This window comes from Microcaecilia unicolor, chromosome 6 (assembly GCF_901765095.1).
Source record: "Microcaecilia unicolor chromosome 6, aMicUni1.1, whole genome shotgun sequence".
Taxonomy (NCBI): Eukaryota; Metazoa; Chordata; class Amphibia; order Gymnophiona; family Siphonopidae; genus Microcaecilia; species Microcaecilia unicolor.
Window position 1 is genome coordinate 218,386,412 of NC_044036.1, and position 22,587 is coordinate 218,408,998.

The 22,587-nt window shown below is 48.2% G+C and overlaps 1 protein-coding gene across 1 annotated transcript in view; it reads right to left on the reverse strand.

Annotated features, from left to right (window-relative positions):
- Positions 1-20,571, reverse strand: part of ANAPC2 (anaphase promoting complex subunit 2) — a 492,733-nt gene extending 472,162 nt beyond the window's left edge. Inside the window, exons 1-2 of the mRNA XM_030206193.1 lie at positions 20,482-20,571; positions 6,120-6,314 (exon numbers count right to left, since the gene is read on the reverse strand). Of these exons, the coding sequence (XP_030062053.1) occupies positions 6,120-6,206 (87 nt within the window). The 5' untranslated portion in view covers positions 6,207-6,314; positions 20,482-20,571. The remainder of the gene's footprint in view (positions 1-6,119; positions 6,315-20,481) is intronic.
- Between the last annotated feature and the right edge of the window lie 2,016 nt (positions 20,572-22,587).

Sequence of the window (22,587 nt, forward strand, 5' to 3'; positions counted from 1 at the left end):
TTAGGGTGAGTGCGGAGGACTACTCTTGTTATGATGAAATTTGGTGTAAGGGGCCGGGGCTACCAGGGCCTGAAGCTCACTGACTCTACGAGCTGAAGTAACTGCCACCAAGAAAATGACCTTCCAGGTCAAGTACTTCAGTTGGCAGGAATTCAGTGGCTCAAAAGGAGGTTTCATCAGCTGGGTGAGAACGACATTGAGATCCCATGACACTGTAGGAGGCTTGACAGGGGGCTTTGACAAAAGCAAACCTCTCATGAAGCGAACAACTAAAGGCTGTCCTGAGATCGGCTTACCTTCCACAAGGTAATGGTATGCACTGATTGCGCTAAGGTGAACCCTTACAGAGTTGGTCTTGAGACCAGACTCAGACAAGTGCAGAAGGTATTCAAGCAGGGTCTGTGTAGGACAAGAGCGAGGATCTAGGGCCTTGCTGTCACACCAGACGGCAAACCTCCTCCATAGAAAGAAGTAACTCCTCTTAGTGGAATCTTTCCTGGAAGCAAGCAAGATACGGGAGACACCCTCTGACAGACCCAAAGAGGCAAAGTCTACGCTCTCAACATCCAGGCCGTGAGAGCCAGGGACCGGAGGTTGGGATGCAGAAGAGCCCCTTCGTCCTGCGTGATGAGAGTCGCAAAACACTCCAATCTCCACGGTTCTTCGGAGGACAACTCCAGAAGAAGAGGGAACCAGATCTGACGCGGCCAAAAAGGAGCAATCAGAATCATGGTGCCTCGGTCTCGCTTGAGTTTCAACAAAGTCTTCCCCACCAGAGGTATGGGAGGATAAGCATACAGCAGACCCTCCCCCCAATCCAGGAGGAAGGCATCCGATGCCAGTCTGCCGTGGGCCTGAAGCCTGGAACAGAACTGAGGGACTTTGTGGTTGGCTCGAGATGCGAAGAGGTCTACCAAGGGGGTGCCCCACACCTGGAAGATCTGTCGCACTACACGGGAATTGAGCGACCACTCGTGAGGTTGCATAATCCTGCTCAACCTGTCGGCCAGACTGTTGTTTACGCCTGCCAGATATGTGGCTTGGAGCACCATGCCGTGACGGCGAGCCCAGAGCCACATGCTGACGGCTTCCTGACACAGGGGGCGAGATCCGGTGCCCCCCTGCTTGTTGACGTAGAACATGGCAACCTGGTTGTCTGTCTGAATTTGGATAATTTGGTGGGACAGCCAATCTCTGAAAGCCTTCAGAGCGTTCCAGATCGCTCGTAACTCCAGAAGATTGATCTGTAGATCGCGTTCCTGGAGGGACCAGCTTCCTTGGGTGTGAAGCCCATCGACATGAGCTCCCCACCCCAGGAGAGACGCATCCGTGGTCAGCACTTTTTGTGGCTGAGGAATTTGGAAAGGACGTCCCAGAGTCAGATTGGACCAAATCGTCCACCAATACAGGGATTTGAGAAAACTCGTGGACAGGTGGATCACGTCTTCTAGATCCCCAGCAGCCTGAAACCACTGGGAAGCTAGGGTCCATTGAGCAGATCTCATGTGAAGGCGGGCCATGGGAGTCACATGAACTGTGGAGGCCATGTGGCCCAGCAATCTCAACATCTGCCGAGCTGTGACCTGCTGGGACGCTCGCACCCGCGAGACGAGGGACAACAAGTTGTTGGCTCTCGCCTCTGGGAGATAGGCGTGAGCCGTCCGAGAATCCAGCAGAGCTCCTATGAATTCGAGTCTCTGCGCCGGGAGAAGATGGGACTTTGGGTAATTTATCACAAACCCCAGTAGCTCCAGGAGGCGAATAGTCATCTGCATGGACTGCAGGGCTCCTGCCTCGGACGTGTTCTTCAACAGCCAATCGTCGAGATATGGGAACACGTGCACCCCCAGCCTGCGAAGTGCTGCTGCTACTACAACCAAGCACTTTGTGAACACCCTGGGCGCAGAGGCGAGCCCAAAGGGTAGCACACAGTACTGGAAGTGACGTGTGCCCAGCTGAAATCGCAGATACTGTCTGTGAGCTGGCAGTATCGGGATGTGTGTGTAGGCATCCTTCAAGTCCAGAGAGCATAGCCAATCGTTTTCCTGAATCATGGGAAGTAGGGTGCCCAGGGAAAGCATCCTGAACTTTTCTTTCACCAGATATTTGTTCAGGGCCCTTAGGTCTAGGATGGGACGCATCCCCCCTGTTTTCTTTTCCACAAGGAAGTACCTGGAATAGAATCCCAGCCCTTCTTGCCCGGATGGCACGGGCTCGACCGCATTGGCGCTGAGAAGGGCGGAGAGTTCCTCTGCAAGTACCTGCTTGAGCCGGAAGCTGTAAGACTGAGCTCCCGGTGGACAATTTGGAGGTTTTGAGGCCAAATTGAGGGTGTATCCTTGCCGGACTATTTGTAGAACCCACTGATCGGAGGTTATGAGAGGCCACTTTTGGTGAAAAGCTTTCAACCTCCCTCCGACTGGCAGGTCGCCCGGCACTGACACTTGGATGTCGGCTATGCTCTGCTGGAGCCAGTCAAAAGCTCGTCCCTTGCTTTTGCTGGGGAGCCGAGGGGCCTTGCTGAGGCGCACGCTGCTGACGAGAGCGAGCGCGCTGGGGCTTAGCCTGGGCCGCAGGCTGTCGAGAAGGAGGATTGTACCTACGCTTGCCAGAAGAGTAGGGAACAGCCTTCCCCAAAAAAATCTTCTACCTGTAGAGGTAGAGGCTGAAGGCTGCCGGCGGGAGAACTTGTCGAATGCGGTGTCCCGCTGGTGGAGCTGCTCTACCACCTGTTCGACTTTCTCTCCAAACATGTTATCCGCACGGCAAGGAGAGTCCGCAATCCGCTGCTGGATTCTGTTCTCCAGGTCGGAGGCACGCAGCCATGAGAGCCTGCGCATCACCACACCTTGAGCAGCGGCCCTGGACGCAACATCAAAGGTGTCATACACCCCTCTGGCCAGGAATTTTCTGCACGCCTTCAGCTGCCTGACCACCTCCTGAAATGGCTTGGCTTTCTCAGGGGGGAGCGCATCAACCAAGCCCGCCAACTGCCGCACATTGTTCCGCATGTGTATGCTCGTGTAGAGCTGGTAAGACTGAATTTTGGCCACGAGCATACAGGAATGGTAGGCCTTCCTCCCAAAGGAGTCCAAGGTTCTAGAGTCCTTGCCCGGGGGCGCCGAAGCATGCTCCCTAGAACTCTTAGCCTTCTTTAGGGCCAGATCTACAACTCCAGAATCAAGAGGCAACTGAGTGCGCATCAGATCTGGGTCCCCATGGATCCGGTACTGGGACTCGATCTTCTTGGGGATGTGGGGATTAGTTAAAGGCTTGGTCCAGTTCGCAAGCAATGTCTTTTTTAGGACATGGTGCAAGGGAACAGTGGACGCTTCCTTAGGTGGAGAAGGATAGTCCAGGAGCTCAAACATTTCAGCCCTGGGCTCGTCCTCCACAACCACCGGGAAGGGGATGGCCGTAGACATCTCCCGGACAAAGGAAGCAAAAGACAGACTCTCAGGAGGGGAAAGCTGTCTTTCAGGAGAGGGAGTGGGATCGGAAGGAAGACCCTCAGACTCCTCGTCAGAGAAATATCTGGGGTCTTCTTCCTCTTCCCACGAGGCCTCACCCTCGGTGTCAGACACAAGTTCACGGACCTGTGTCTGCAACCGTGCCCGACTCGACTCCGTGGAGCCACGTCCACGATGGGGGCGTCGAGAGGTAGACTCCCTCACCCGCATCGGCGAAGCTCCCTCCGCCGACGTAGTCGGGGAGCCTTCCTGGGAGGCGACGGCAGCCGGTACCGCACGCGGCACCGACGCCGGAGACCTCACCTCGGGCGATGGGCCAGCCGGCGCCACGCTCGACGGTACCGGTGGCGCGAGCACCGCCGGTACCGGAGGGGTAGGGCGCAGCAGCTCTCCCAGAATCTCTGGGAGAACGGCCCGGAGGCTCTCGTTCAGAGCGGCTGCAGAGAAAGGCATGGAGGTCGATGCAGGCGTCGACGTCAGAACCTGTTCCGGGCGTGGAGGCTGTTCCGGGCTGTCCAGAGTGGAGCGCATCGACACCTCCTGAACAGAGGGTGAGCGGTCCTCTCGGCGCCGATGCCTGCTGGGTGCTGACTCATTCGGCGACCCAGAGCTCTCGGTACCGACATGGGAAGGGGACCGGTGACGATGCTTCTTCGACTTCTTGGGACGAAGCATGTCACCGGAGCTTCCCGGTACCGACAAGGAGGACGTAGAATCCAGCCGTCGCTTCCTCGGGGCCAAGACCGAAGAAGGTCGGTCTCGGGGGGGCTGTACCGCAGGAGCCCTCAGGGTAGGAGGAGACCCACCCGAAGGCTCACCGCCACCAGCAGGGGAATGGACAGCCCTCACCTGCACTCCAGACGAAGCACCACCGTCCGACGACATCCGCAGACAAGGTCCCGGTACCACCGACGTCGATGCAGCTGTCCGATATCTCGGCACCGATGCAGAGGGCCGATGCTTCGATGCACTCGATGCACTCGATGTACTGGCCGCCGAGGTTGAAGGTCTGGACACTGAAGACGTCGATGCACTCGATACCCCCGGTGCCGATGCCGACGAAGAGCCCGAGAACAAAATGTTCCACTGGGCTAACCTCGCTACCTGAGTCCGCCTTTGCAAAAGGGAACACAGACTACAGGCCTGAGGGCGGTGCCCAGCCCCCAGACACTGAAGACACGACGCGTGCCTGTCAGTGAGCGAGATTACCCGGGCGCACTGGGTGCACTTCTTGAAGCCGCTGGAAGGCTTCGATGTCATGGGCGGAAAAATCACGCCGGCGAAATCGAAAGACGAAATGGCGAAATTTGGCACAGAAAAAAGGGAAATTTCGACCGGGGCCTAAGTAAGGTCTACCCCGACGACGAAAGAAAACTTAACGGGGCGAAAAAAACTCGAAGTAGAGGAAGGAAAAACCAAAAGTGGTTAATCCAAATAATTTCTGGAATTTCTCACAGAAAGTTAGTCGAAAACGACGCGCGAGGCCGACTTTTCGGGGCACGAACGGTAAAACACAACCGTACCGAGCGCGGAGAAAAGAAGACTGGCCGGCACAAGCCGGTTTCGGGCGGGAAGACGGCCGCGCATGCGCGGTGCGCATCGGCGCGCGAGGACTAGCAAAGGCCTTTGCTAGTGAAGATTCCGATTGGAGGGGCTGCCGTGGACGTCACCCATCAGTGAGAACAAGCAGCCTGCTTGTCCTCGGAGAACATTTGTAGCCTCTCTCTATTACCCATCCACAACAGCAGCAACTTTGCCATCACGTCCCTTCCAGCAGTAATCTCTCTCAATCTCCCCACCCCCACCGGTAGCCTCTCTAAACCCCTCATCCCAACATGACCATTAACCTCTCTCAACCCCTCATTCCCACTACCCCCAATGGTAGCCTCTTTCAACCCCTCACTTCCTCTCAGAGCTGCACCCATTTTCAATGCCTCATTTCCATTCCCCCACCCAAGCAATAGATTTCCCCCACACAACTTCCTGTTTATGCAGGGGCGGGTCACAGCAGAAGAGAAGCTCCGAGTAGGCCACTGGCAGCGTCTGTGAATTATTACCACTGCTAGGGACCTCCTAGAAGAGGCAATTTAAGGTAGACTGGGGAGGGGGGAGAAGAGTGGAAGAGAAAAGGAGAAATGCTGTCACGTAGGGGGAGGCACTGGGCCCCTTGCTGCTCTGGTCCCTCGGCACTGTCTGGATGCTCCAAAAGTCATTTCGCCCCTTCTGCTTTCCCTCACTACTCCCAGTCTTCCCCAGTAGGGCGGTCGCTACCTCTCTCTCCCCAGCTTTCTCCGGTCCATACTGCCACTGCAACTATCTCAAGCTGTTGCAAACAAGCTCCCAAAAGGAAGCTGATACCATGTGGGTTGCGAGAAGTTGCAGGTAGGCTCCCATTTTGACTGGCGCTGAATATGAACATAGCCTACGCTTATCAATAAGAGAAGAGGCTGTTTCTACAGCCACAAAGCTACAATACTGCTACCCATGTACTTGCTGAAACTCAGGCACAGCATCTGAATTTTTAGTCACAATGGTGACCTAGCACCTGGGGTTTATTGAGCCCTGCCTAAACCACAGTACTGGGCAGACCAGATGGGCCACTTTAGTATTTTTCTCTGCCATCATTTATTATATTGTGATGGTACTTACCAGTCCTAGAGCCACTGCAGGAACAAGTCCAAGGCTCAGGGTATTCCAAGCTGCAGACAGTTCAGCGAGTTCTGTTGAAGTTGCCATTCTATCAGCAATGAGACGTCCTGCCACCTGTGTTGCCCAGAATCAGCCTTCGCCAAAGTCAGAACAAGGCCGTGGGTGGAGCAGTTAAATAGGGAATGGTTGCTTGACCTGTCAAACATCACAAAAACATGAGGACACTCCAAGAAACTAATGACCAGCAGACTGAAAACAAACTGTAAAGTTTTGTTTTTCACACAGCTCATAACTAAGCTGTGGAATCTGTATCAAGAGGATATGATTAAGAGGACCAACATACAGAAAAGTCCATAAAAAATATTAGCTAGATAAACTAGGTAGAGCCATTGTTCATGTCTAAAAATGAACTATGGGAAACTGATCTACTCTTTGGGATTTATTTATTTAAAACATTTCTAAACCACACTATCCAATTGTCCAAGGCGGTGTACATAATAAAAACATACTTAATCAAAAAACATACAACAAAAACATCAATTACAACTCATAAAAAAAACAGTCCAACTCATCTTCATCATGGTGATTCATGCATTTACAATAAATCAGCACCTACGACTCAATTAGAAAACACTTGAATTAAAAAATATATTTTTGAACTGTTTCCTAAATTGTAAAATCAAAGTAGACAAATGTAAATCCACCGGTAAGGTATTCCAAACACCAGCACCAGCACCAGCAATTTCAAGTACTGCAGAACGACTGGTCCCAAGTCTAACAAGTTTAACTGAAGGAATATCTAATAGAGGTTTATCCATAGTAGATTAGGAGACAGACGATACCATCTCAAAGATGAAGCAAGAGCCAAAGGAGCATCATTGCTCAAAGCTTTAAAAATCAAAGTCAATACTATAAATCTGATCTGCCAGAAAACTGAAAGCTAGTGTAATTCCCTCAAAACTGGTGAAATAAGATCAAATTTTGACAAACCTGTCAAATGTCTAGCAGCAAAGTTTTGGACAATTTGCATTGTTTTTGAGAAACCTAAATACAGAGTTGCAATAATTCAATACAGAAAGAAGCAGGCCAAGAAATGAGTGCAGGCCTGCACAATAGAGGGGGCAGCGCCAGACAGGCAGGGGCAGGAAGGAAAGGACCAATTAGGTAGAAGGAGTGGTGGGGATAAAGGGAAGGAGAATGCAAGGAAGGGGCTCTCGCGCCATTCTGAGACATCATGTACGAACATACAGCATTGAGGAAGTGCAGAAATGCTTGTGGACACCTGAGACATCAGCACCACAGGGTGAAATGCAACACTCGCTTATCGGTACAACACAACCTTTGCCACCAACATCATCACAGCTGCCGCTCCCCAATGCATCGCGAGACACACCTACACAAGAGATCACAACCTAGATGCAGACTAATGGTGAGTCTAGAGAAAGCATGACACACAACCTTGTACCCGTGGCTCCTGTCAACTCTAATGCAGAGATCATTAGGGCAACCATTGACTCATTTCAGCAAAAAAAATACAGCTAGCAGGGCTGGCCAGCTGCATGGTGTGTGGACTACTCCTGCATTAACAGATAATACACCCTCATTATCCATACTCCATACCAGTGACCCCAATGCACCCAGGAATACCACAGCTGGTGTAACAACTGCTATTGCTCCCTATGGTGGATTGTCTATGCCCCTGAATACGGCTGGTGCAATATCACCTGCACAAGTGATGCATTACACGTTGGTACCCACTGTAAATAATGCTGATGTGCATAACAATGTATTACACGTAGCTACACTTACCTTAAATATGTTAGACAAGGCGGCAGAACATAGTACAAGTCTAAAGGACAATAGAGAGGGCCTATATGGTGTTAACACATTAGCAAAAGGGGTTCCACTAAAGATTAAGCAGAAGATTTAGAATACAGAGTTCTTGGACATATTCACTTTACTCATAAGGACCAAGATGAGGGTGGTCAGGAAGGCTCAGATACCAATTGGGTTTCTGCATTTTATATTTTCACTAGTAAAAAAGGCCCGTTTCTGACACAAATGAAACGGGCGCTAGCAAGGGTTTCCTGGGTGTGTGTATGTTTGAGAGAGTGTGTGTGAGAGTGATTGTGTGAGAGAGAGAGTGAATGTGTGTGTGAGAGAGTGTGGTTGCGAGCGTGTCTGTGAGAGAGTGTGTGTGTGAGAATGAGATTGTGTGCAAGTGTGTGAATGTGACACAGTGTGAGACATAGAGTGTGTGGTGGTCAGTGTATGAGATTGAGAGAGACACTGTGTGTGTGCCAGAGATACCTCCCCCCCTCCCTTTGTGTGGTTGCAGGATCCCTCCCCCCCCTTCTGGTCCCACTCTCCCCCTTCTGTCATGTCTCAGGACCCCCCCTTTCCCCCTCTTCTTTCTCTCACACAGTCATGTTCGTGCTTGAGCTGGTCCTGGATGTATTTTGGAGACAGTGTCGTTATTTTTGGCAGGCTTGGGAGAGCTGTCTTTTGCTGCTTCTATACTGAATTCTTTGATTGGGGCCGGCAGATGGGCGTGCTCCGTTGCTGTAATTCGGGTCTTGTTCGGTTGCTGGGGCCATCGAACCTTCCTCCGTGTGTGGACAGCGAATTTTGAATCAGCTGTGGGTGTGGAGGCTTGCGCCGTTGCTGGGCATCAAGCTGTGCATTCCCATTTGAACCTTTCTTGGGCTCTTTGCGGTGCCGCAGCACATGGTCTTGGTCCTTTTGAGGTTGATTGTGACTGTTCTGAGTGTGCGCAGGCTCCGTTTCTTGTGGTCGAACGCGAGTCCTTTCCCGGAGAACAACATGCGTTCCGTCTGTAAATGCCAAGGCTGACTCCATATTGGGCAGCGTGTGGGAAATCTTGGGGCTGGGGAGCTATGTGCTTTGGGTGGAGGGGCTAGTTTTGAGGTCCGTGGGGCGGGCAGTGACAGCTGAATCGTAGGCAGGGGGAGGAGTAGGGAAACAAGCTCCGTGTGTTTTACTACTCCTCCCCCTGCCTGGGTCGCTAGTTTTTTTCATTGGTAGAGTGTCATTGCTCCGCCCTCGAAGTCATCACATTTGAAACGTGGGCGGGGCAGACACTCATGGACAAAAAGCGGTCTCTGCCGCCTCACTTTAGAACGTTGGGAAAGTGAGGCTTCATTAGAACTTTGGAGGTGCGTTTTATATAGAGAGATGAGTGTAGTGGTAGAAAAAGGGAAAGGGAAATGGGACTTGATATACCGCCTTTCTGAGGTTTTTGCAACTACATTCAAAGTGGTTTACATATATTCAGGTACTTATTTTGAACCAGGAGCAATGGAGGGTTAAGTGACTTGCCCAGAGTCACAAGGAGCTACAGTGGGAATCAAACTCAGTTCCCCAGGATCAAAGTCCACTGCACTAACCACTAGGCTACTCCTCCATTCCGATATGAGCCCCTATATAGCAACTGGGCTTGGTTAAATTACGACATTAAGTTTTGTAACAGTATGGTGGAGGACTCCTCCATCTCGTGGAACCATTGAGTAATGGGTCTCTGCATAGACGAGATGACGCCAGGTAGACCTTTCAGTGCCACCAGGTTTCCATCAGCGAACAATTACAATGTGAGGCAAAACCACCCCTCTAGCAGGAAAGTGTGCAGGTGATTCACGTTTCCACACGTGTGTTCCTCCTGCGGTAACCAGCATCCAGCATCCAGCATCACAGCAAGACAGACAAACCCATAAGCAAAACAGGAAACCAACAACACTTACTCCCATTGAGCATACAAGCAGTACACTGACAACTGGTGAATCATCGTCTCAATAGCTCCATCTCCTATTGTCCTGAGCGCGATGTTACCATGGCTACACATATATCCTAAGATCGAAGAGGCACTATTCTCGGAACAAGGTTTTCCTATCCCATACGAGGGACCAGCAAGAAAAAAAAAACGGAGTTACCCCAAAATTGTGTCTCAGTATGCACTCATCTCGCCATTGCCACACAAAAGATATTAGAAAAAGTTACACTAGTCAGCTGCAGGCCCATTCAATAAACAAACCATTACCAGATTTGCTAATACCCCCCCCCCCCCCCCCGGCCATCATTCCCAAAAAGGAACCAGGAAAATTCAGGCTCATACATAACCTGTTGTATCCATTAGGAACATCGGTAAATGACTTTATAGACCCTGACCTCACCACAGTTAAGTACGCATCACTAGATCAAACCATTCAAGTGATCAAACTTAGAGGCACACAAGCACAGCTGGCTAAAGCAGACAGTCTGCATTCAGACTCTTACCGGTTCACCCCAAATCGTTCGGCCTATTGGGCCTCATGGTAGGCCATGAATACTTCTACAAGTGTTTGCCCACGGGATGTTCTAAATCCTGTCGATACTTCGAATAATTCAATTCGTTCATACACTGGGTAGTGGAGGTCTTAGGGTTCCCTTGCATAGTGCACTAGATGATTTCTTAATCAATTGGGAAATCCAAACATGAATATGATACTTCACTCGAGATATTCCAGATTATCCCACAGTGTTTTGGGGTGCCCATGCTCAGGAAAAAATGATGGGACCAGTTAGTACACTGACATTTCTAGGTACTGAAATTGATGCAGCCGGAGGTCACGTGATGCCTGCTACTTGAGAAGACACGGGAAGACGAGGCTCCGCGCCTACCCACCCTAAAATTGCTATACAGCGGGTCAATACTCAATGACGAACAGCACATAAACCGATCCAAGTAGCGAGAAGTCGCGGGTGAAAGCTGAAGTAACGCCAAGGGCGGAATGCCCCCGAAATCACACAAAAAAACGATGACCTCCGAGAAACAAGAGCCAGGCAAGATGGCGGAACACCGAGCGGTACAGAGTATGCCTGCCGCGGTGAGTGCGGACTGGGCGCAGGAAATCTCTCGCTCGGTGTCAGCTGCTCTGGAGGACAAGCTAAATAAGTTACAGTCGGCGGTGGACGAAATCAATGAAAAATTTGACTCCCATGCGGCTCGGCTTACCGCTGTGGAGAACAGGATAGCTGCAAGGGAGGAAGAGGCCCAAACTGCCGCCACGCAGCTGGAGGCACTCCAAAAAGAGCTGGCAGAGATGAAAGAGAGAGTTGAGGAGCAGGAAAATCGCTCCCGACGGAACAACTTGCGGGTAACTGGACTGCCTGAAACAGTGCTAGACAAAGACTTATACGATTTTTTCTCCAAATGGATACCTGACCACCTGGGCCTGGAAGAGAATCAGAGCCATTACGCATGCGACAGAGCCCACCGGATTGGGAACCGGGGAGACAATAATACCAGACCCCGCACAGCGATTGCGCACTTTGTGAACTGGCAGGCAAAGGAAAAGATACTGAAGGCTTCGAGAGGCAAGGAGGGATTACAATATGAAGGCCGCCGCTTATTGTTATTTAATGATTATTCGACGCGAGTGGCACTGCTGCGGAAAGCCATGACACCTACCTGCACTGCACTCTACAAGAGGGGGGTACGATTTGCCCTGATATACCCAGCTAAATTGAAAATTTGGACCGATGGAAAGACTATTATTCTCAATGATGCAGTTACAGCAAAAGAATATATGAACAAACTTCATCTGCTGGACATGTCGAGGCCTAAGGATCCAGAGTAAAACGACCAGGTGGAGCTGAAAGAGTAGAAGCGCTACTTGTTTGGTGTTGTTTTTACGTTAGAGGATATGAACTTAATGCACTCCAATGACACTGAAAAGAAAGGAAAGAGCTGGGTTTGAGCATCTCTCCCATCTTCAGCAAGATTGGAAGACATGGCGGTGGGAAGGAAACCCGCGATGAGCACGTGCAACATGTCACAGGGAGAGGTGAAAACATCATAGATAACTCATAAAATGAACAGCCTTTCTTAGTCAAGCTGGTCGGACATAGACTTAAAAATGGAGCTGGGCAGTTATAGTGCCTTTAGGACGCTATGGACTGTCGTGAATATACCTGTAATAAGCAATGGGTAACTATCTGTGTAACATAGTTATTGGAAGGGTGGGGGAGGGGGACTTCAGATGTCCTCGGGTTGGATTGAGTAGGTGAAGGATGTGGGGGAAGAATATGGCAAAAGGGAGGGAGGGACGAAGGGGGGGGGAAGGGGAGGGGGGTGTGCGAGAGTGTGAATGAAGATGAAATGGAAGGAGGAGGGGAAGAGAAGGAAAGGATAAGAATTGGAAGAAGGGCTTCGGTGAAGGGGGATACATGGAAAAAGGGAGCCCAGGGATATGAAGGGATTCAGGTGAATAAAGGGAAGAAGCAGAAGATATATAGGAAATATATTTGGAATGATGGTACAATCAAAACCTTGCGTGTCGGGCTGGGAGACGGGCAGGGTATAACACACAATGAACTGGGTTATTATGCACACCTGTTGTTAGTATGGGAAGCTTGAAAATTATTACGCTTAATGTGGATGGTTTACATTCACCTATTAAAAGAACCAAGATTCTCTCATGGTTGAAGAAAGAAAAAGCTGACATTGCATACCTACAAGAAACCCATCTCACGGCTTCAGAACATCAAAAGCTGAAACGGGGATGGGTTGGAGAGGTTGGATATTCAGCATATAACTCCAGACAGAGAGGAGTAGCAATTTTAATTCATAAACAAATCCCATTTCACTGTCATAAAGTGATCCAAGATAAAGAGGGTAGATATGTGTTAGTTATGGGGGAACTATGGGGACAGCAAATTCTTTTCTGTAACATATATGGACCCAATGTATACTCCCATAGATTCTTCTCTGATCTTGTGGCTAGAGTGATTCCTTACTCCAATTATCAGATTATATTGGGAGGGGACTTTAACATAGTAGCAGACCCCACTAATGACTGCAAACCCAGGAAAATGAGGGTGCGGAGCTGGGAAGATAAGGGAATACCTTTTGTGATGTCTCAGTTGGGGCTGGTAGACATTTGGCGACTTCTGCACCCTCAGGATGGGGAATATACATTTTACTCACACCCACATAAGATATACTCGAGACTAGATTATTTACTGGTGGCGCCCTCTTTGGTCCCAAAGATTGTAAAAGCAGAAATAGTGGATAGTGCACTTAGTGATCACTCGGCGGTTTCGGTGGCGGTTTCCTTTGCGGCGGAGCCGGGCGAGAGGGTGTGGCGGCTTCCCCCCTACCTTTACCAGGATAAAGAGTTTAGAGAATTTCTGCATCTTCAATGGTTAGAATATCAGACACATAACAACACATCAGAAGTTAGTGCTAGCACGTACTGGGAAGCATCTAAAGCAGTTATGAGGGGATACATCATTGCATATATGGCGGGTAAGAAGAAGCAAAGAGAGGCAGATTTACTGCGGCTCTCGCAGGAATACCATCATGTAAGGAGGGCACATATGCAGACTATAAGTGACACACACAAGATACAATTGACCCAACTCAAAAAACAAATTGATGACATATTGCATGCGAGAGCAGAGAGGGACATATACTATCAGCGGTTTAAATTATTCAAATGGGGTAGTAAAGCAGGAAGGCTGTTAGCAAATCTTGTGAGGCCTCCACGGAAAAAGCAATTAATCTTATCTATAAAGAACGACCGGGGAGAGGTATTCACTACCGAGGCCCAAATTATGCAACAATTTACCCAATATTATAGCTCTCTATATAAGGAGCGGGAATATGACCCTGTTCAATCGGCAGCCTTTTTTCAAGGGTTGCAGTTACCAACACTGACAGTAGAGCAATTGGACCTTTTAAATGGGCCCGTAACAGAGAAAGAAATACGGTCCAGCATAAAAGGGTTGAAACTTACAAAGGCACCGGGACCAGATGGGTTTGGCCCTGAATACTATAGAATATTGAGTGACCTGGTGGCATTGCCACTAAAAGCATGGTTTAATGGTATTGTGGGAGAGGGCCTGAATATACAACATAATGAGGCACATGTGGTGTTGCTGCCAAAACCCGGTAAAGATGTGGAACAGGTGGGCTCATACCGACCAATATCTTTATTAAACCAAGATATAAAGATCTTAGCGGCTACCTTGGCTAGGCGTTTGAACCAAGTGCTACCCGAACTCATTCATGAAGACCAAGTGGGCTTTGTGCCGGGTCGTCATGGTTCCATGAATATAATGCGAGCCTTGATGGCCATCCACAAATTCCGAGGAGAAGGGGGCCTAGAAGTTATAACTGGGCTTGATATGGAGAAGGCCTTTGATAGCATATCTTGGCGATACCTATTCGAGACCCTGGGACACTTTGGGATATCGGGTCCAGTGGTGACTTGGATTGAGGCTCTCTATAGAAACCCCATGGCCCGGTTAATGGTAAATGGGAAGCTTACTGAGCGGTTTTCTCTGGGCAGAGGCACCAGACAGGGATGCCCCCTGTCTCCAATCCTTTTTCTATTAGCAATTGAACCACTGGCCATAAGAATCGTAGTACAACGCAGATACGGGGGATCCAAGTACGAAACAAGGAGCTCAGGCTTAACTTATTTGCTGATGATATTCTTCTATACTTAGCAAATGGACCCAGAGATCTGCCCCGGGCACTGGGGTTAATTAGAGAGTTTGGAGATATATCGGGCCTGAGAGTGAACTGTGCTAAGTCAGAGCTACTCCCGTTGTCGGGAATAGAAGGAGATCCTGGGATGGAGGGATTACCCATAACACCAGTTAAAGGGGCAATGAGATACTTGGGGGTCTTCCTTAGTACTAATGCAAAAACCTTTTATAGAAAAAATGTAATTAACCAGATAGAGAACATAAGGCAACTGTGTGGTAAATGGAAAGACCTACCACTCTCCTTGATGGGCAGGGTAACTCTGGTCAAAATAATCCTCCTCCCAAAAATTCTTTACCCTCTACAGGCAGCACCTATATGGGTGTTAAGGAAAGAGGAGCGATTGTTTCGATCAATTATCAGGAACTTTGTCTGGAGAGGAAAAGGGGCAAGGATAAGTCAGGTTAAACTCTCCCTTAGGAGAGAGAGGGGTGGATTGGGTCTACCAGACCTTCGCATGTATAATGTTGCAGCGCTAATGCGCTTTATATATGAAGGAATCATAGGCCAGCAGAGATATTTACCAGAGCGGGGGATGGAGATCTGGAGCAGACCTTGGTCCTTTATTAACTTAATCCACGGGGGCCCTAGTGGTGACATAAATATTACTGATAGGAGAGAACTGTTGGAGCCCATGCGGAGAGCTTGGGGGTGGTGGAGGAAGCGCCAACAGAGAACACCAGAGGTCTCACCTTTCATGAACCTGGTGGGTAATGCAGCATTCCCACCTGGAATGGGTAGAACAGCATTTGGCACCTGGAGGGACAATGGGTGCAGGATCTTGGGCCAATTACTGGAAAACGACACAGACACTTTTGACACATTTGACCGGGTGAAGGAAAAATGGGAACTGACGAATAAAAACTTGTTACAATACCTTCAGGTCAGACATTACTGGACTACCATAAGAACAAAACACGGGGAGGCGTGGACGTGGGGTCAATTAGACAAAATCCTACTCAAAATTCCATATCAGTTAAATAGTTTGTCGACATGGTATAAGGTGTTAAATGAACATAGACGGGAAGAGGAAATGGGGATATTGATAGCCAAATGGAACGAAGAATTGGGCACTACTTATACTGAGCAAACATTTCAGAAATTGTTCACGACCCTATACGGCATGGTCAAGGCAGCTGACTTGCAGGAGACGCAATACAAGATATTACATAGGGCATACATATCCAGGGCAAAAGGGGCAAGGATAGGACTATGGACTGATGAGCGATGTATTAAATGCCAGGGGACGGAGGGGACGCTGCTGCACTCTTTCCTGGAATGCCCGGCTCTGGTACTGTGGAATGAAGCTATACAGCTGCTTAATAAGGTGGTGCAGAAAACATTAGACTGGGACTATGCCACTTTACTGCTTGGAGAACAGTCACTCTTAGTTGGGCAGGGATTGACTCAGCCACACAGGAGGCTGGTATATGTCTCCCTCCTGCTGGTTAAAAAAACAATATTGCAGTTTTGGGGTGTCGAGGAGGGTGCACTAGGAGTGGTATGGAAAATAAAAATGAGGGAAGTAGGCACACATGAGAAGCAAATTTACTCCAAGGCTAATAAACCAGAGACTCGCAAGTATGCCACGTTGTGGGAAGAATGTCTACAATTACTCACCTGAAGATGGAGGGGATACTGGGAGAAGGAGCATGCAGGGATGAATGGGGGAGGGGGGAGGGAGGGTGTGGAAGGTGAGAAGTAGAATGGAATATTTGATAGAATGTAAGGTAGGATGCTTGGGGGGATAAAGCAATAAAATGCACTACAGGTTGTGTAAAAGATTTTAGAATAGACATAAATGTTGAACGTAAGTTTGGACTGACGATTTTGAATTGTATACTGAGCAGAGTTGCTGTATTTTGTATTCACAACTTGTTGTTGCGTGAATAAAAATATATATAAAAAAAAAAGGAAATTGATGCAGCCAAGCAGATATCACGCTTGCCTCAGGATAAATTGGAGAGACTCAAACAGGAAATAATCTAGTTCAGGACAGCCAAGAAGGCAAACCTCAGGCAATTCCAATCTTTACTAGGCCTTTTGAACTTTGGAACCGGGATAATACCCACGGGTAGAATATTCTCACAGCACATGGCATTAGTTACAACAGGAGTCAAGAAAAGACACCATTTCATAAGCATTACACATGACATCAGGGATGATCTCCAGATATGGGAATGTTTCTTACAGTCTTTCAATGGCCAGACCTTCTGGCAGAGTGATCCAGTGAGCAACATGGACATGCAGCTGCTTACAGATGCATCTGCAGGACTCGGTTTTGGTATTTATTTTTCTGGCTCCTGGTGCTCTGAAAGATGGCTCGCCGCGTGGAACAGTGAAGGGATTACTAGGGATATAAAGTTCCTAGAATTATTCCCAATTATGGTCGCACTGACAGTATCATTGCTGTACTTAGCCAACAGGCACATTATCTTCAGAGCGGATATGGCGGTAGTGGAAATAATAAATGGGCAGTCAGCCAGTACCCTTCTGCTAATCAAGGTATTGAGGGAAATTGTACTGCTATGCATGCATTTCAACATTACTTGCAGAGCATTGCATGTGCCCGGGGAGAATAACACTATCATAGACGCTCTGTCTCATTTTAAGTTTGCAGAATTCCGGCGCCTAGCCCCCACGGCCGACTGTGCTGCAAACCCAATACCAAATCAGTTTGGTGGCTTGGTCCCCAAAGGAATAAAAGCTAATATGAAATTCGGTCACAGAGACCACCACTAAGAAATACTAGTCAGCATATACAAAGTTCTTCAACTTCTGTGTGAGTAACCAGATTCAGCAAGCATCCTAGCTTCGGGAGGACACTTTGTTACACTTCCTGATACAGGAAGATGCAGGGTGCCAGCCTCATAAAGGTGCGATCATACTTAGCGGAACTAGCCTTCTTGCTCAAAATGATTAGCCACAATTCACTTTGCCATAAGGCAAATTTTAAAAGGGTGGGCAAAAATGTCGGTGAATCATCTTGACCAGAGACAGCCCATTACTCACGATATACTCTTAGCCCTTGTCCAGAACCTAGCCACAGTCTGCTCCAATCCCTTCGAAACCACCTTGTTTCATTGCACATTTACATTACTGTTTTTTGGAGCATTTTGCATCAGTGAGATCGTGCCATCTAACTCCAGATGGAGCAAGCCGATGAGCCTCTTAGCATCAACTGCCACCTACAAGCAAGTAGTATTACTATTAGGTTGTGGAGATCCAAGACAGATCAGATGGCCAAAGGAGCAGTGATAACACTAGGCAGACTACCTTTAGAGTGGAGGAGTAGCCTAGTGGTTAGTGCAGTGGGCTTTGATCCTGGGGAACTTGGTTTGATTCCCACTACAGCTCCTTGTGACTCTGGGCAAGTCACTTAACCCTCCATTGCCCCGGGTACAAATAAGTACCTGTATATACTATGTAAACCGCTTTCAATGTAGTTGCAAAAACCACAGAAAGGTGGTATATCAAGTCCAATTCCCTTTAGCGATACATGCCCAGTGCAAAATTTTATTAATTACATGTCATTTCGCCCTAACACAGCTCCACAGTTATTAGTCCATGCTAATAACCATTCGGTAACATGCTATCAATTTGCAAAAATACTCAACTTTGGTATAACAGCCTTGGGCCTGGACACTAGAGCTTTCACCACGCATTCCTTTCGCATAGGCACTGCCACAACAGAAAGCCAGATAGGACTATCCAAGAAACAGGTAATGGCAGTTGGGAGGTGGGTCTCCAACAGGTATAAGTCGTACATTAGACATTAGACCTGTACAGCAAGCAAACCAGCAATAGACTCGCTAGTAGATAATAACATGACCAGTAAAGGTCAATGTTAGCATGAGCCGTGCGTACATTTATCCCCCTTGGTTATGACAAACGGAGGGCTCGCCACTTGTTTATTTTTTGTTTCATGCAGGTCTACACACAGTCTGGATAACTGGCTACTCCTTTGTGCACTGGGCTGCGAGAACAGCCTGTAACTGATGAAAAAAAAAAAGGAAAGAGGGGGCTCGGTCTGCTGTCCTCAGTTGTCACAGTGGATTGGCTAGGGCGGCACGGTATGAGGTGGGCCCAGCTGTTGCCAGAGGTGTGAGATCAGCTACAGTGCCATCAGTCCCTGTGGGCCTCGATTATCCACACACAGCATTGACCTGATTAAAATGATGCAAAGGGACATACTGGACATCAGGAGCAGATGTCCATCATTGCATTTGGTTTGGTCCCCCGTGTCAAGTTTGGAAAGATGCAAAGTCCCACCATGCCGTGGATAAAACAAGAAGAAAGCTACACAAAAGGATGCACAGGTTCATGCTGTCATTGCACTACACAGAGATCGTACGAGATGATAGGGGAAGACTGTCCGGGCCTCTACCAATCAGATACAGTACACCTATCCAACATAGGGTTAGATATTTTCAATAATGACCTGCATGAAGCCATAGAGAGACTACTGCTTAAGGAAGGCTGCAGCAATGGAGTCCTAGGATGATGGGAGGTCCCTCGACAAGGAGTCACTGTCACGGGACATGTCAAAGAAGACCCAGGCAGCCAGTAGCAAAGGGGGGGGGAGGGGGAGGGCATTCATTGCCGTTTTAAGGTACACTGCAAGGGGCTCTGTACAATGAGGGAAACACACACACAGAAAAGGTGGTCCCCTACTCTTGCATGGAAGAGGGAGATCCCGAGCTGATGGAAATAAGCCACAAAAGGCCTCCCAGCTTTGAACGGATGCTTGGCGGCGGGGAAGAGAGAGAGAGAGTGTGTGTTCTTGAAAAGGAAAGAAGGGGAGGGGCGGAAAATCTTTCCAGTAATCTCAACCTTAAAAATTCTTTCTGAATAACATTCGTAATTTGTGGCCTTGTTCAAATAGCATCCAAGAAGAACTATCTTCACTAATACAAATGATAAAATTACGTTCAGACAAAAAAAAAACCACTCTCACACTGTTACTTAAATTGAATACCCAAAGAGTACCTATAAAGTAAAATCTTACAATGAATTGTATCAAAGGCGGTGGAGACATCCAAAAACATTAATTTATTTTATTCGGATTATTCGATATTCCTCCACACTGTCAAATCCAGCATGAACTGCATCAACAGTGTTTCGGTTGAGTGTCTCATTCTTAAAATCAAACAAATGCATCATTCAGTTCATTCTGATCAAGAAAATTGATCCAACACAAGTTTCTCTAAATCTTTCCCAGAAACCTCAAAGATGAGATCGATCGACAATTAGCAACTACTTTAGGGTCAAGAATACTACCTTTCAACAGAGGACACACAGAAGCTTTTTTTTTTTTTTAAGGTTCAGAAACAATCCCCGTCAATGATATAGTAGTTAAAGGATCTAACAAATCATACCTCAAGGCTTTAATGACCATCGGAAAACAAGTATCCAACGGACAATGAGATGGATTCATCTTATTCATTCCAAGCTTTACTTGCTCATTAGAAATTACATAAAAATTCAACCATTTCTTTTCTAAAACACAGGATAGTTCAACAGGAAAATTAACCCTATCAAAACTAGCAATATCTTCCACTTTCTTCTGGAGGAAAAAAAAATCTGCCAGGTACTTACAACCCAGATCCGAGAGCGGGAAATAGTCCTGACTGTATACTCTAAACCTGGTGTTCAGTTTCTTCTATTCTGAAGTAAATGTGTTTGTGGCTTTCTCTATTTTTCCATCCCTGCCTATGTAGCTTTGTGAACATGTCTCTCCTTCTCTATTCTGGGAATTGCTGTAATTTCTATTCCTGAGTTGATATTACATGAGACCATAACGTTCCCGCTTACCGCTTTTCTTCAGGCTTGTCGCATATCAATGACATACAAAATACAAACGGCGCATACACCAAACGTACATATTATATCTTTATTTATTTATTTTATCCAAAGGAGGCTAATATCATTCATAAGCCTGCCTTAAAAACGTAAGCTAACAACTTTTTTCATCCGCCATCAATACTCAGAATTAGGCAGGTTTTGTATTTTAAGCCTCACTCTAGATTCAGGCTTTTTTGTGGTACGAGCAAGAAAATTATGTAACCTCCTTGGGTGTGAGAAATAAAACAAGGAAGCGCAGCTGCTGCAACCTGGAATGAGGCGTGGAACGCGTCGTAGCGTTATGTACGTCCCTTAAACACAGGGGACGGTGTAAAAACCGGATACAGCGGGATCCTCGTATTTCCGTTTCGCAGCGTCAAAACAAAGTCGGTGATCGCTGCGCCCGTCAAAACAAACAACCGCTTAAGGTAGTACTTAGATCCGGAGGATCCCGCAGATCTGGCTTTTACACCGTCCCTTGTAGTACTTAGATCCGGAGGATCCCGCAGATCTGGCTTTTACACCGTCCCCTTATGGCTTTTACACCGTCCCCTTAAACGCTGGCTTTTACACCGTCCCCTTAAACAGCGGTGGTTTGTAGTGGAGCGGTTGGTTTGAGCTGGGTAGTTGTCTTCTGTTCGGTATCTACAGGGAAATACACTAAAGGACAGCCCATCTCCAGAATGAGCCAGCAGGGAGCAGCTCTGCAGACGTATAACAACGAGCTGGTAAAATGTAAGCGGCGAGTCCGGGGGCAAAGGGAAGGTTATCGCCTATATCCTCCTCTCCTATATAATAATAACAAGCCGTTAAGCCCATTAAAACGGGCAAGATTTTTTGCTAGTCTTCAAGATGTTACCATCGATTCTTCTTATATGTTAATGCAAGCCGTTAAGCCCATTAAAACAGGCAACATTTTTTATTTGTGAAATGTAATTCCCTTATTGTTGTAATATTTTGTGTGTGTGTGTGTGAGTGTGAGAGAGAGAGAGAGTGTGTGTGTGCGCGCGCCGGCCTGTCTGAAAGACAGAGTGTGAGAGTGCTTTCAGAGAGAGAGAGTGTGTGTGCGCCTGTCTGAAAGACAGAATGTGAGAGTGCTTTCAGAGAGAGAGAGAGTGTGTGTGTGAGGGAGAGAGAGATTGAGACGGAGAAAGTGTGTGTGTGTGTGTGTGTGTGTGTGTGTGTGTGTCTGTCTAGTCAAGGAAGGAGAAGATAAATTTCTCCCTGCTTCTGTTTGTCTTGTAAAAGTACAGGAGGTAATATTTTGTGTGTGTTTGTGTGAGAGAGAGAGATAGCGAGAGAAAGTGTGTGTGTGTGTGCGCAGTGCTCGCCTGTCTGAAAGAGTGAGAGAGACAGTGAAAGTGAGTGTGTGTGAGAGAGACAGAGAAAGTGTGTGCGCGCGCCTGTCTGAAAGAGTGTGAGAGTGAGTTCAGAGAGAGAGAGTGAGTGTGTATGACCATCTCCTCCTGGCTCTGTTCTCTCCAGGTCCCTTCCCCTCCATGGGCACCGTTTCTCCCCTTCCCGATCAGTCTCCTCCTGTTTTCTCCTCTTTTCCCTTTACTTCCCATCCATGGGCATCAGCTCTCCCCTGCCCTCCATGATCACCATTTCTCCCTTCCACTCCATGACCACAGTTTCCCTTGTTCTTTTCATCCCCTATTTCCAGCATCTGTCCCTCCCAAACATCTCTCTCTCTCTCTGCCCTCCTTCCACCAGCAATTTTTCATGCTCCCCTGAATCCCTACCCCTCCCCGTGGTCCCCCGTCTCTCTCCCCTGCCCTCCATGATCACCATTTCTCCCTTCCACTCCATGACCGCAGTCTCCCTTGTTTTTTTCATCCCCTATTTCCAACATCTGTCCCTCTCAAACATCTCTCTCTCTCTCTCTCTCTCTGCCCTCCTTCTACCAGTAATTTTTCCTGCTCGCCTGAATCCCTACCCCTCCCCGTGGTCCCCTTGCTCTCTCTCTCTCTCTCTCTCTCTCTCTCTGTTCACTCCTGAACCCTCACTCTCCCCCCCCCCCCCCAAGTCCCACGCTCTCTCTCTTCTTATACCTGCTCCTCTCAGCCCTCCGAC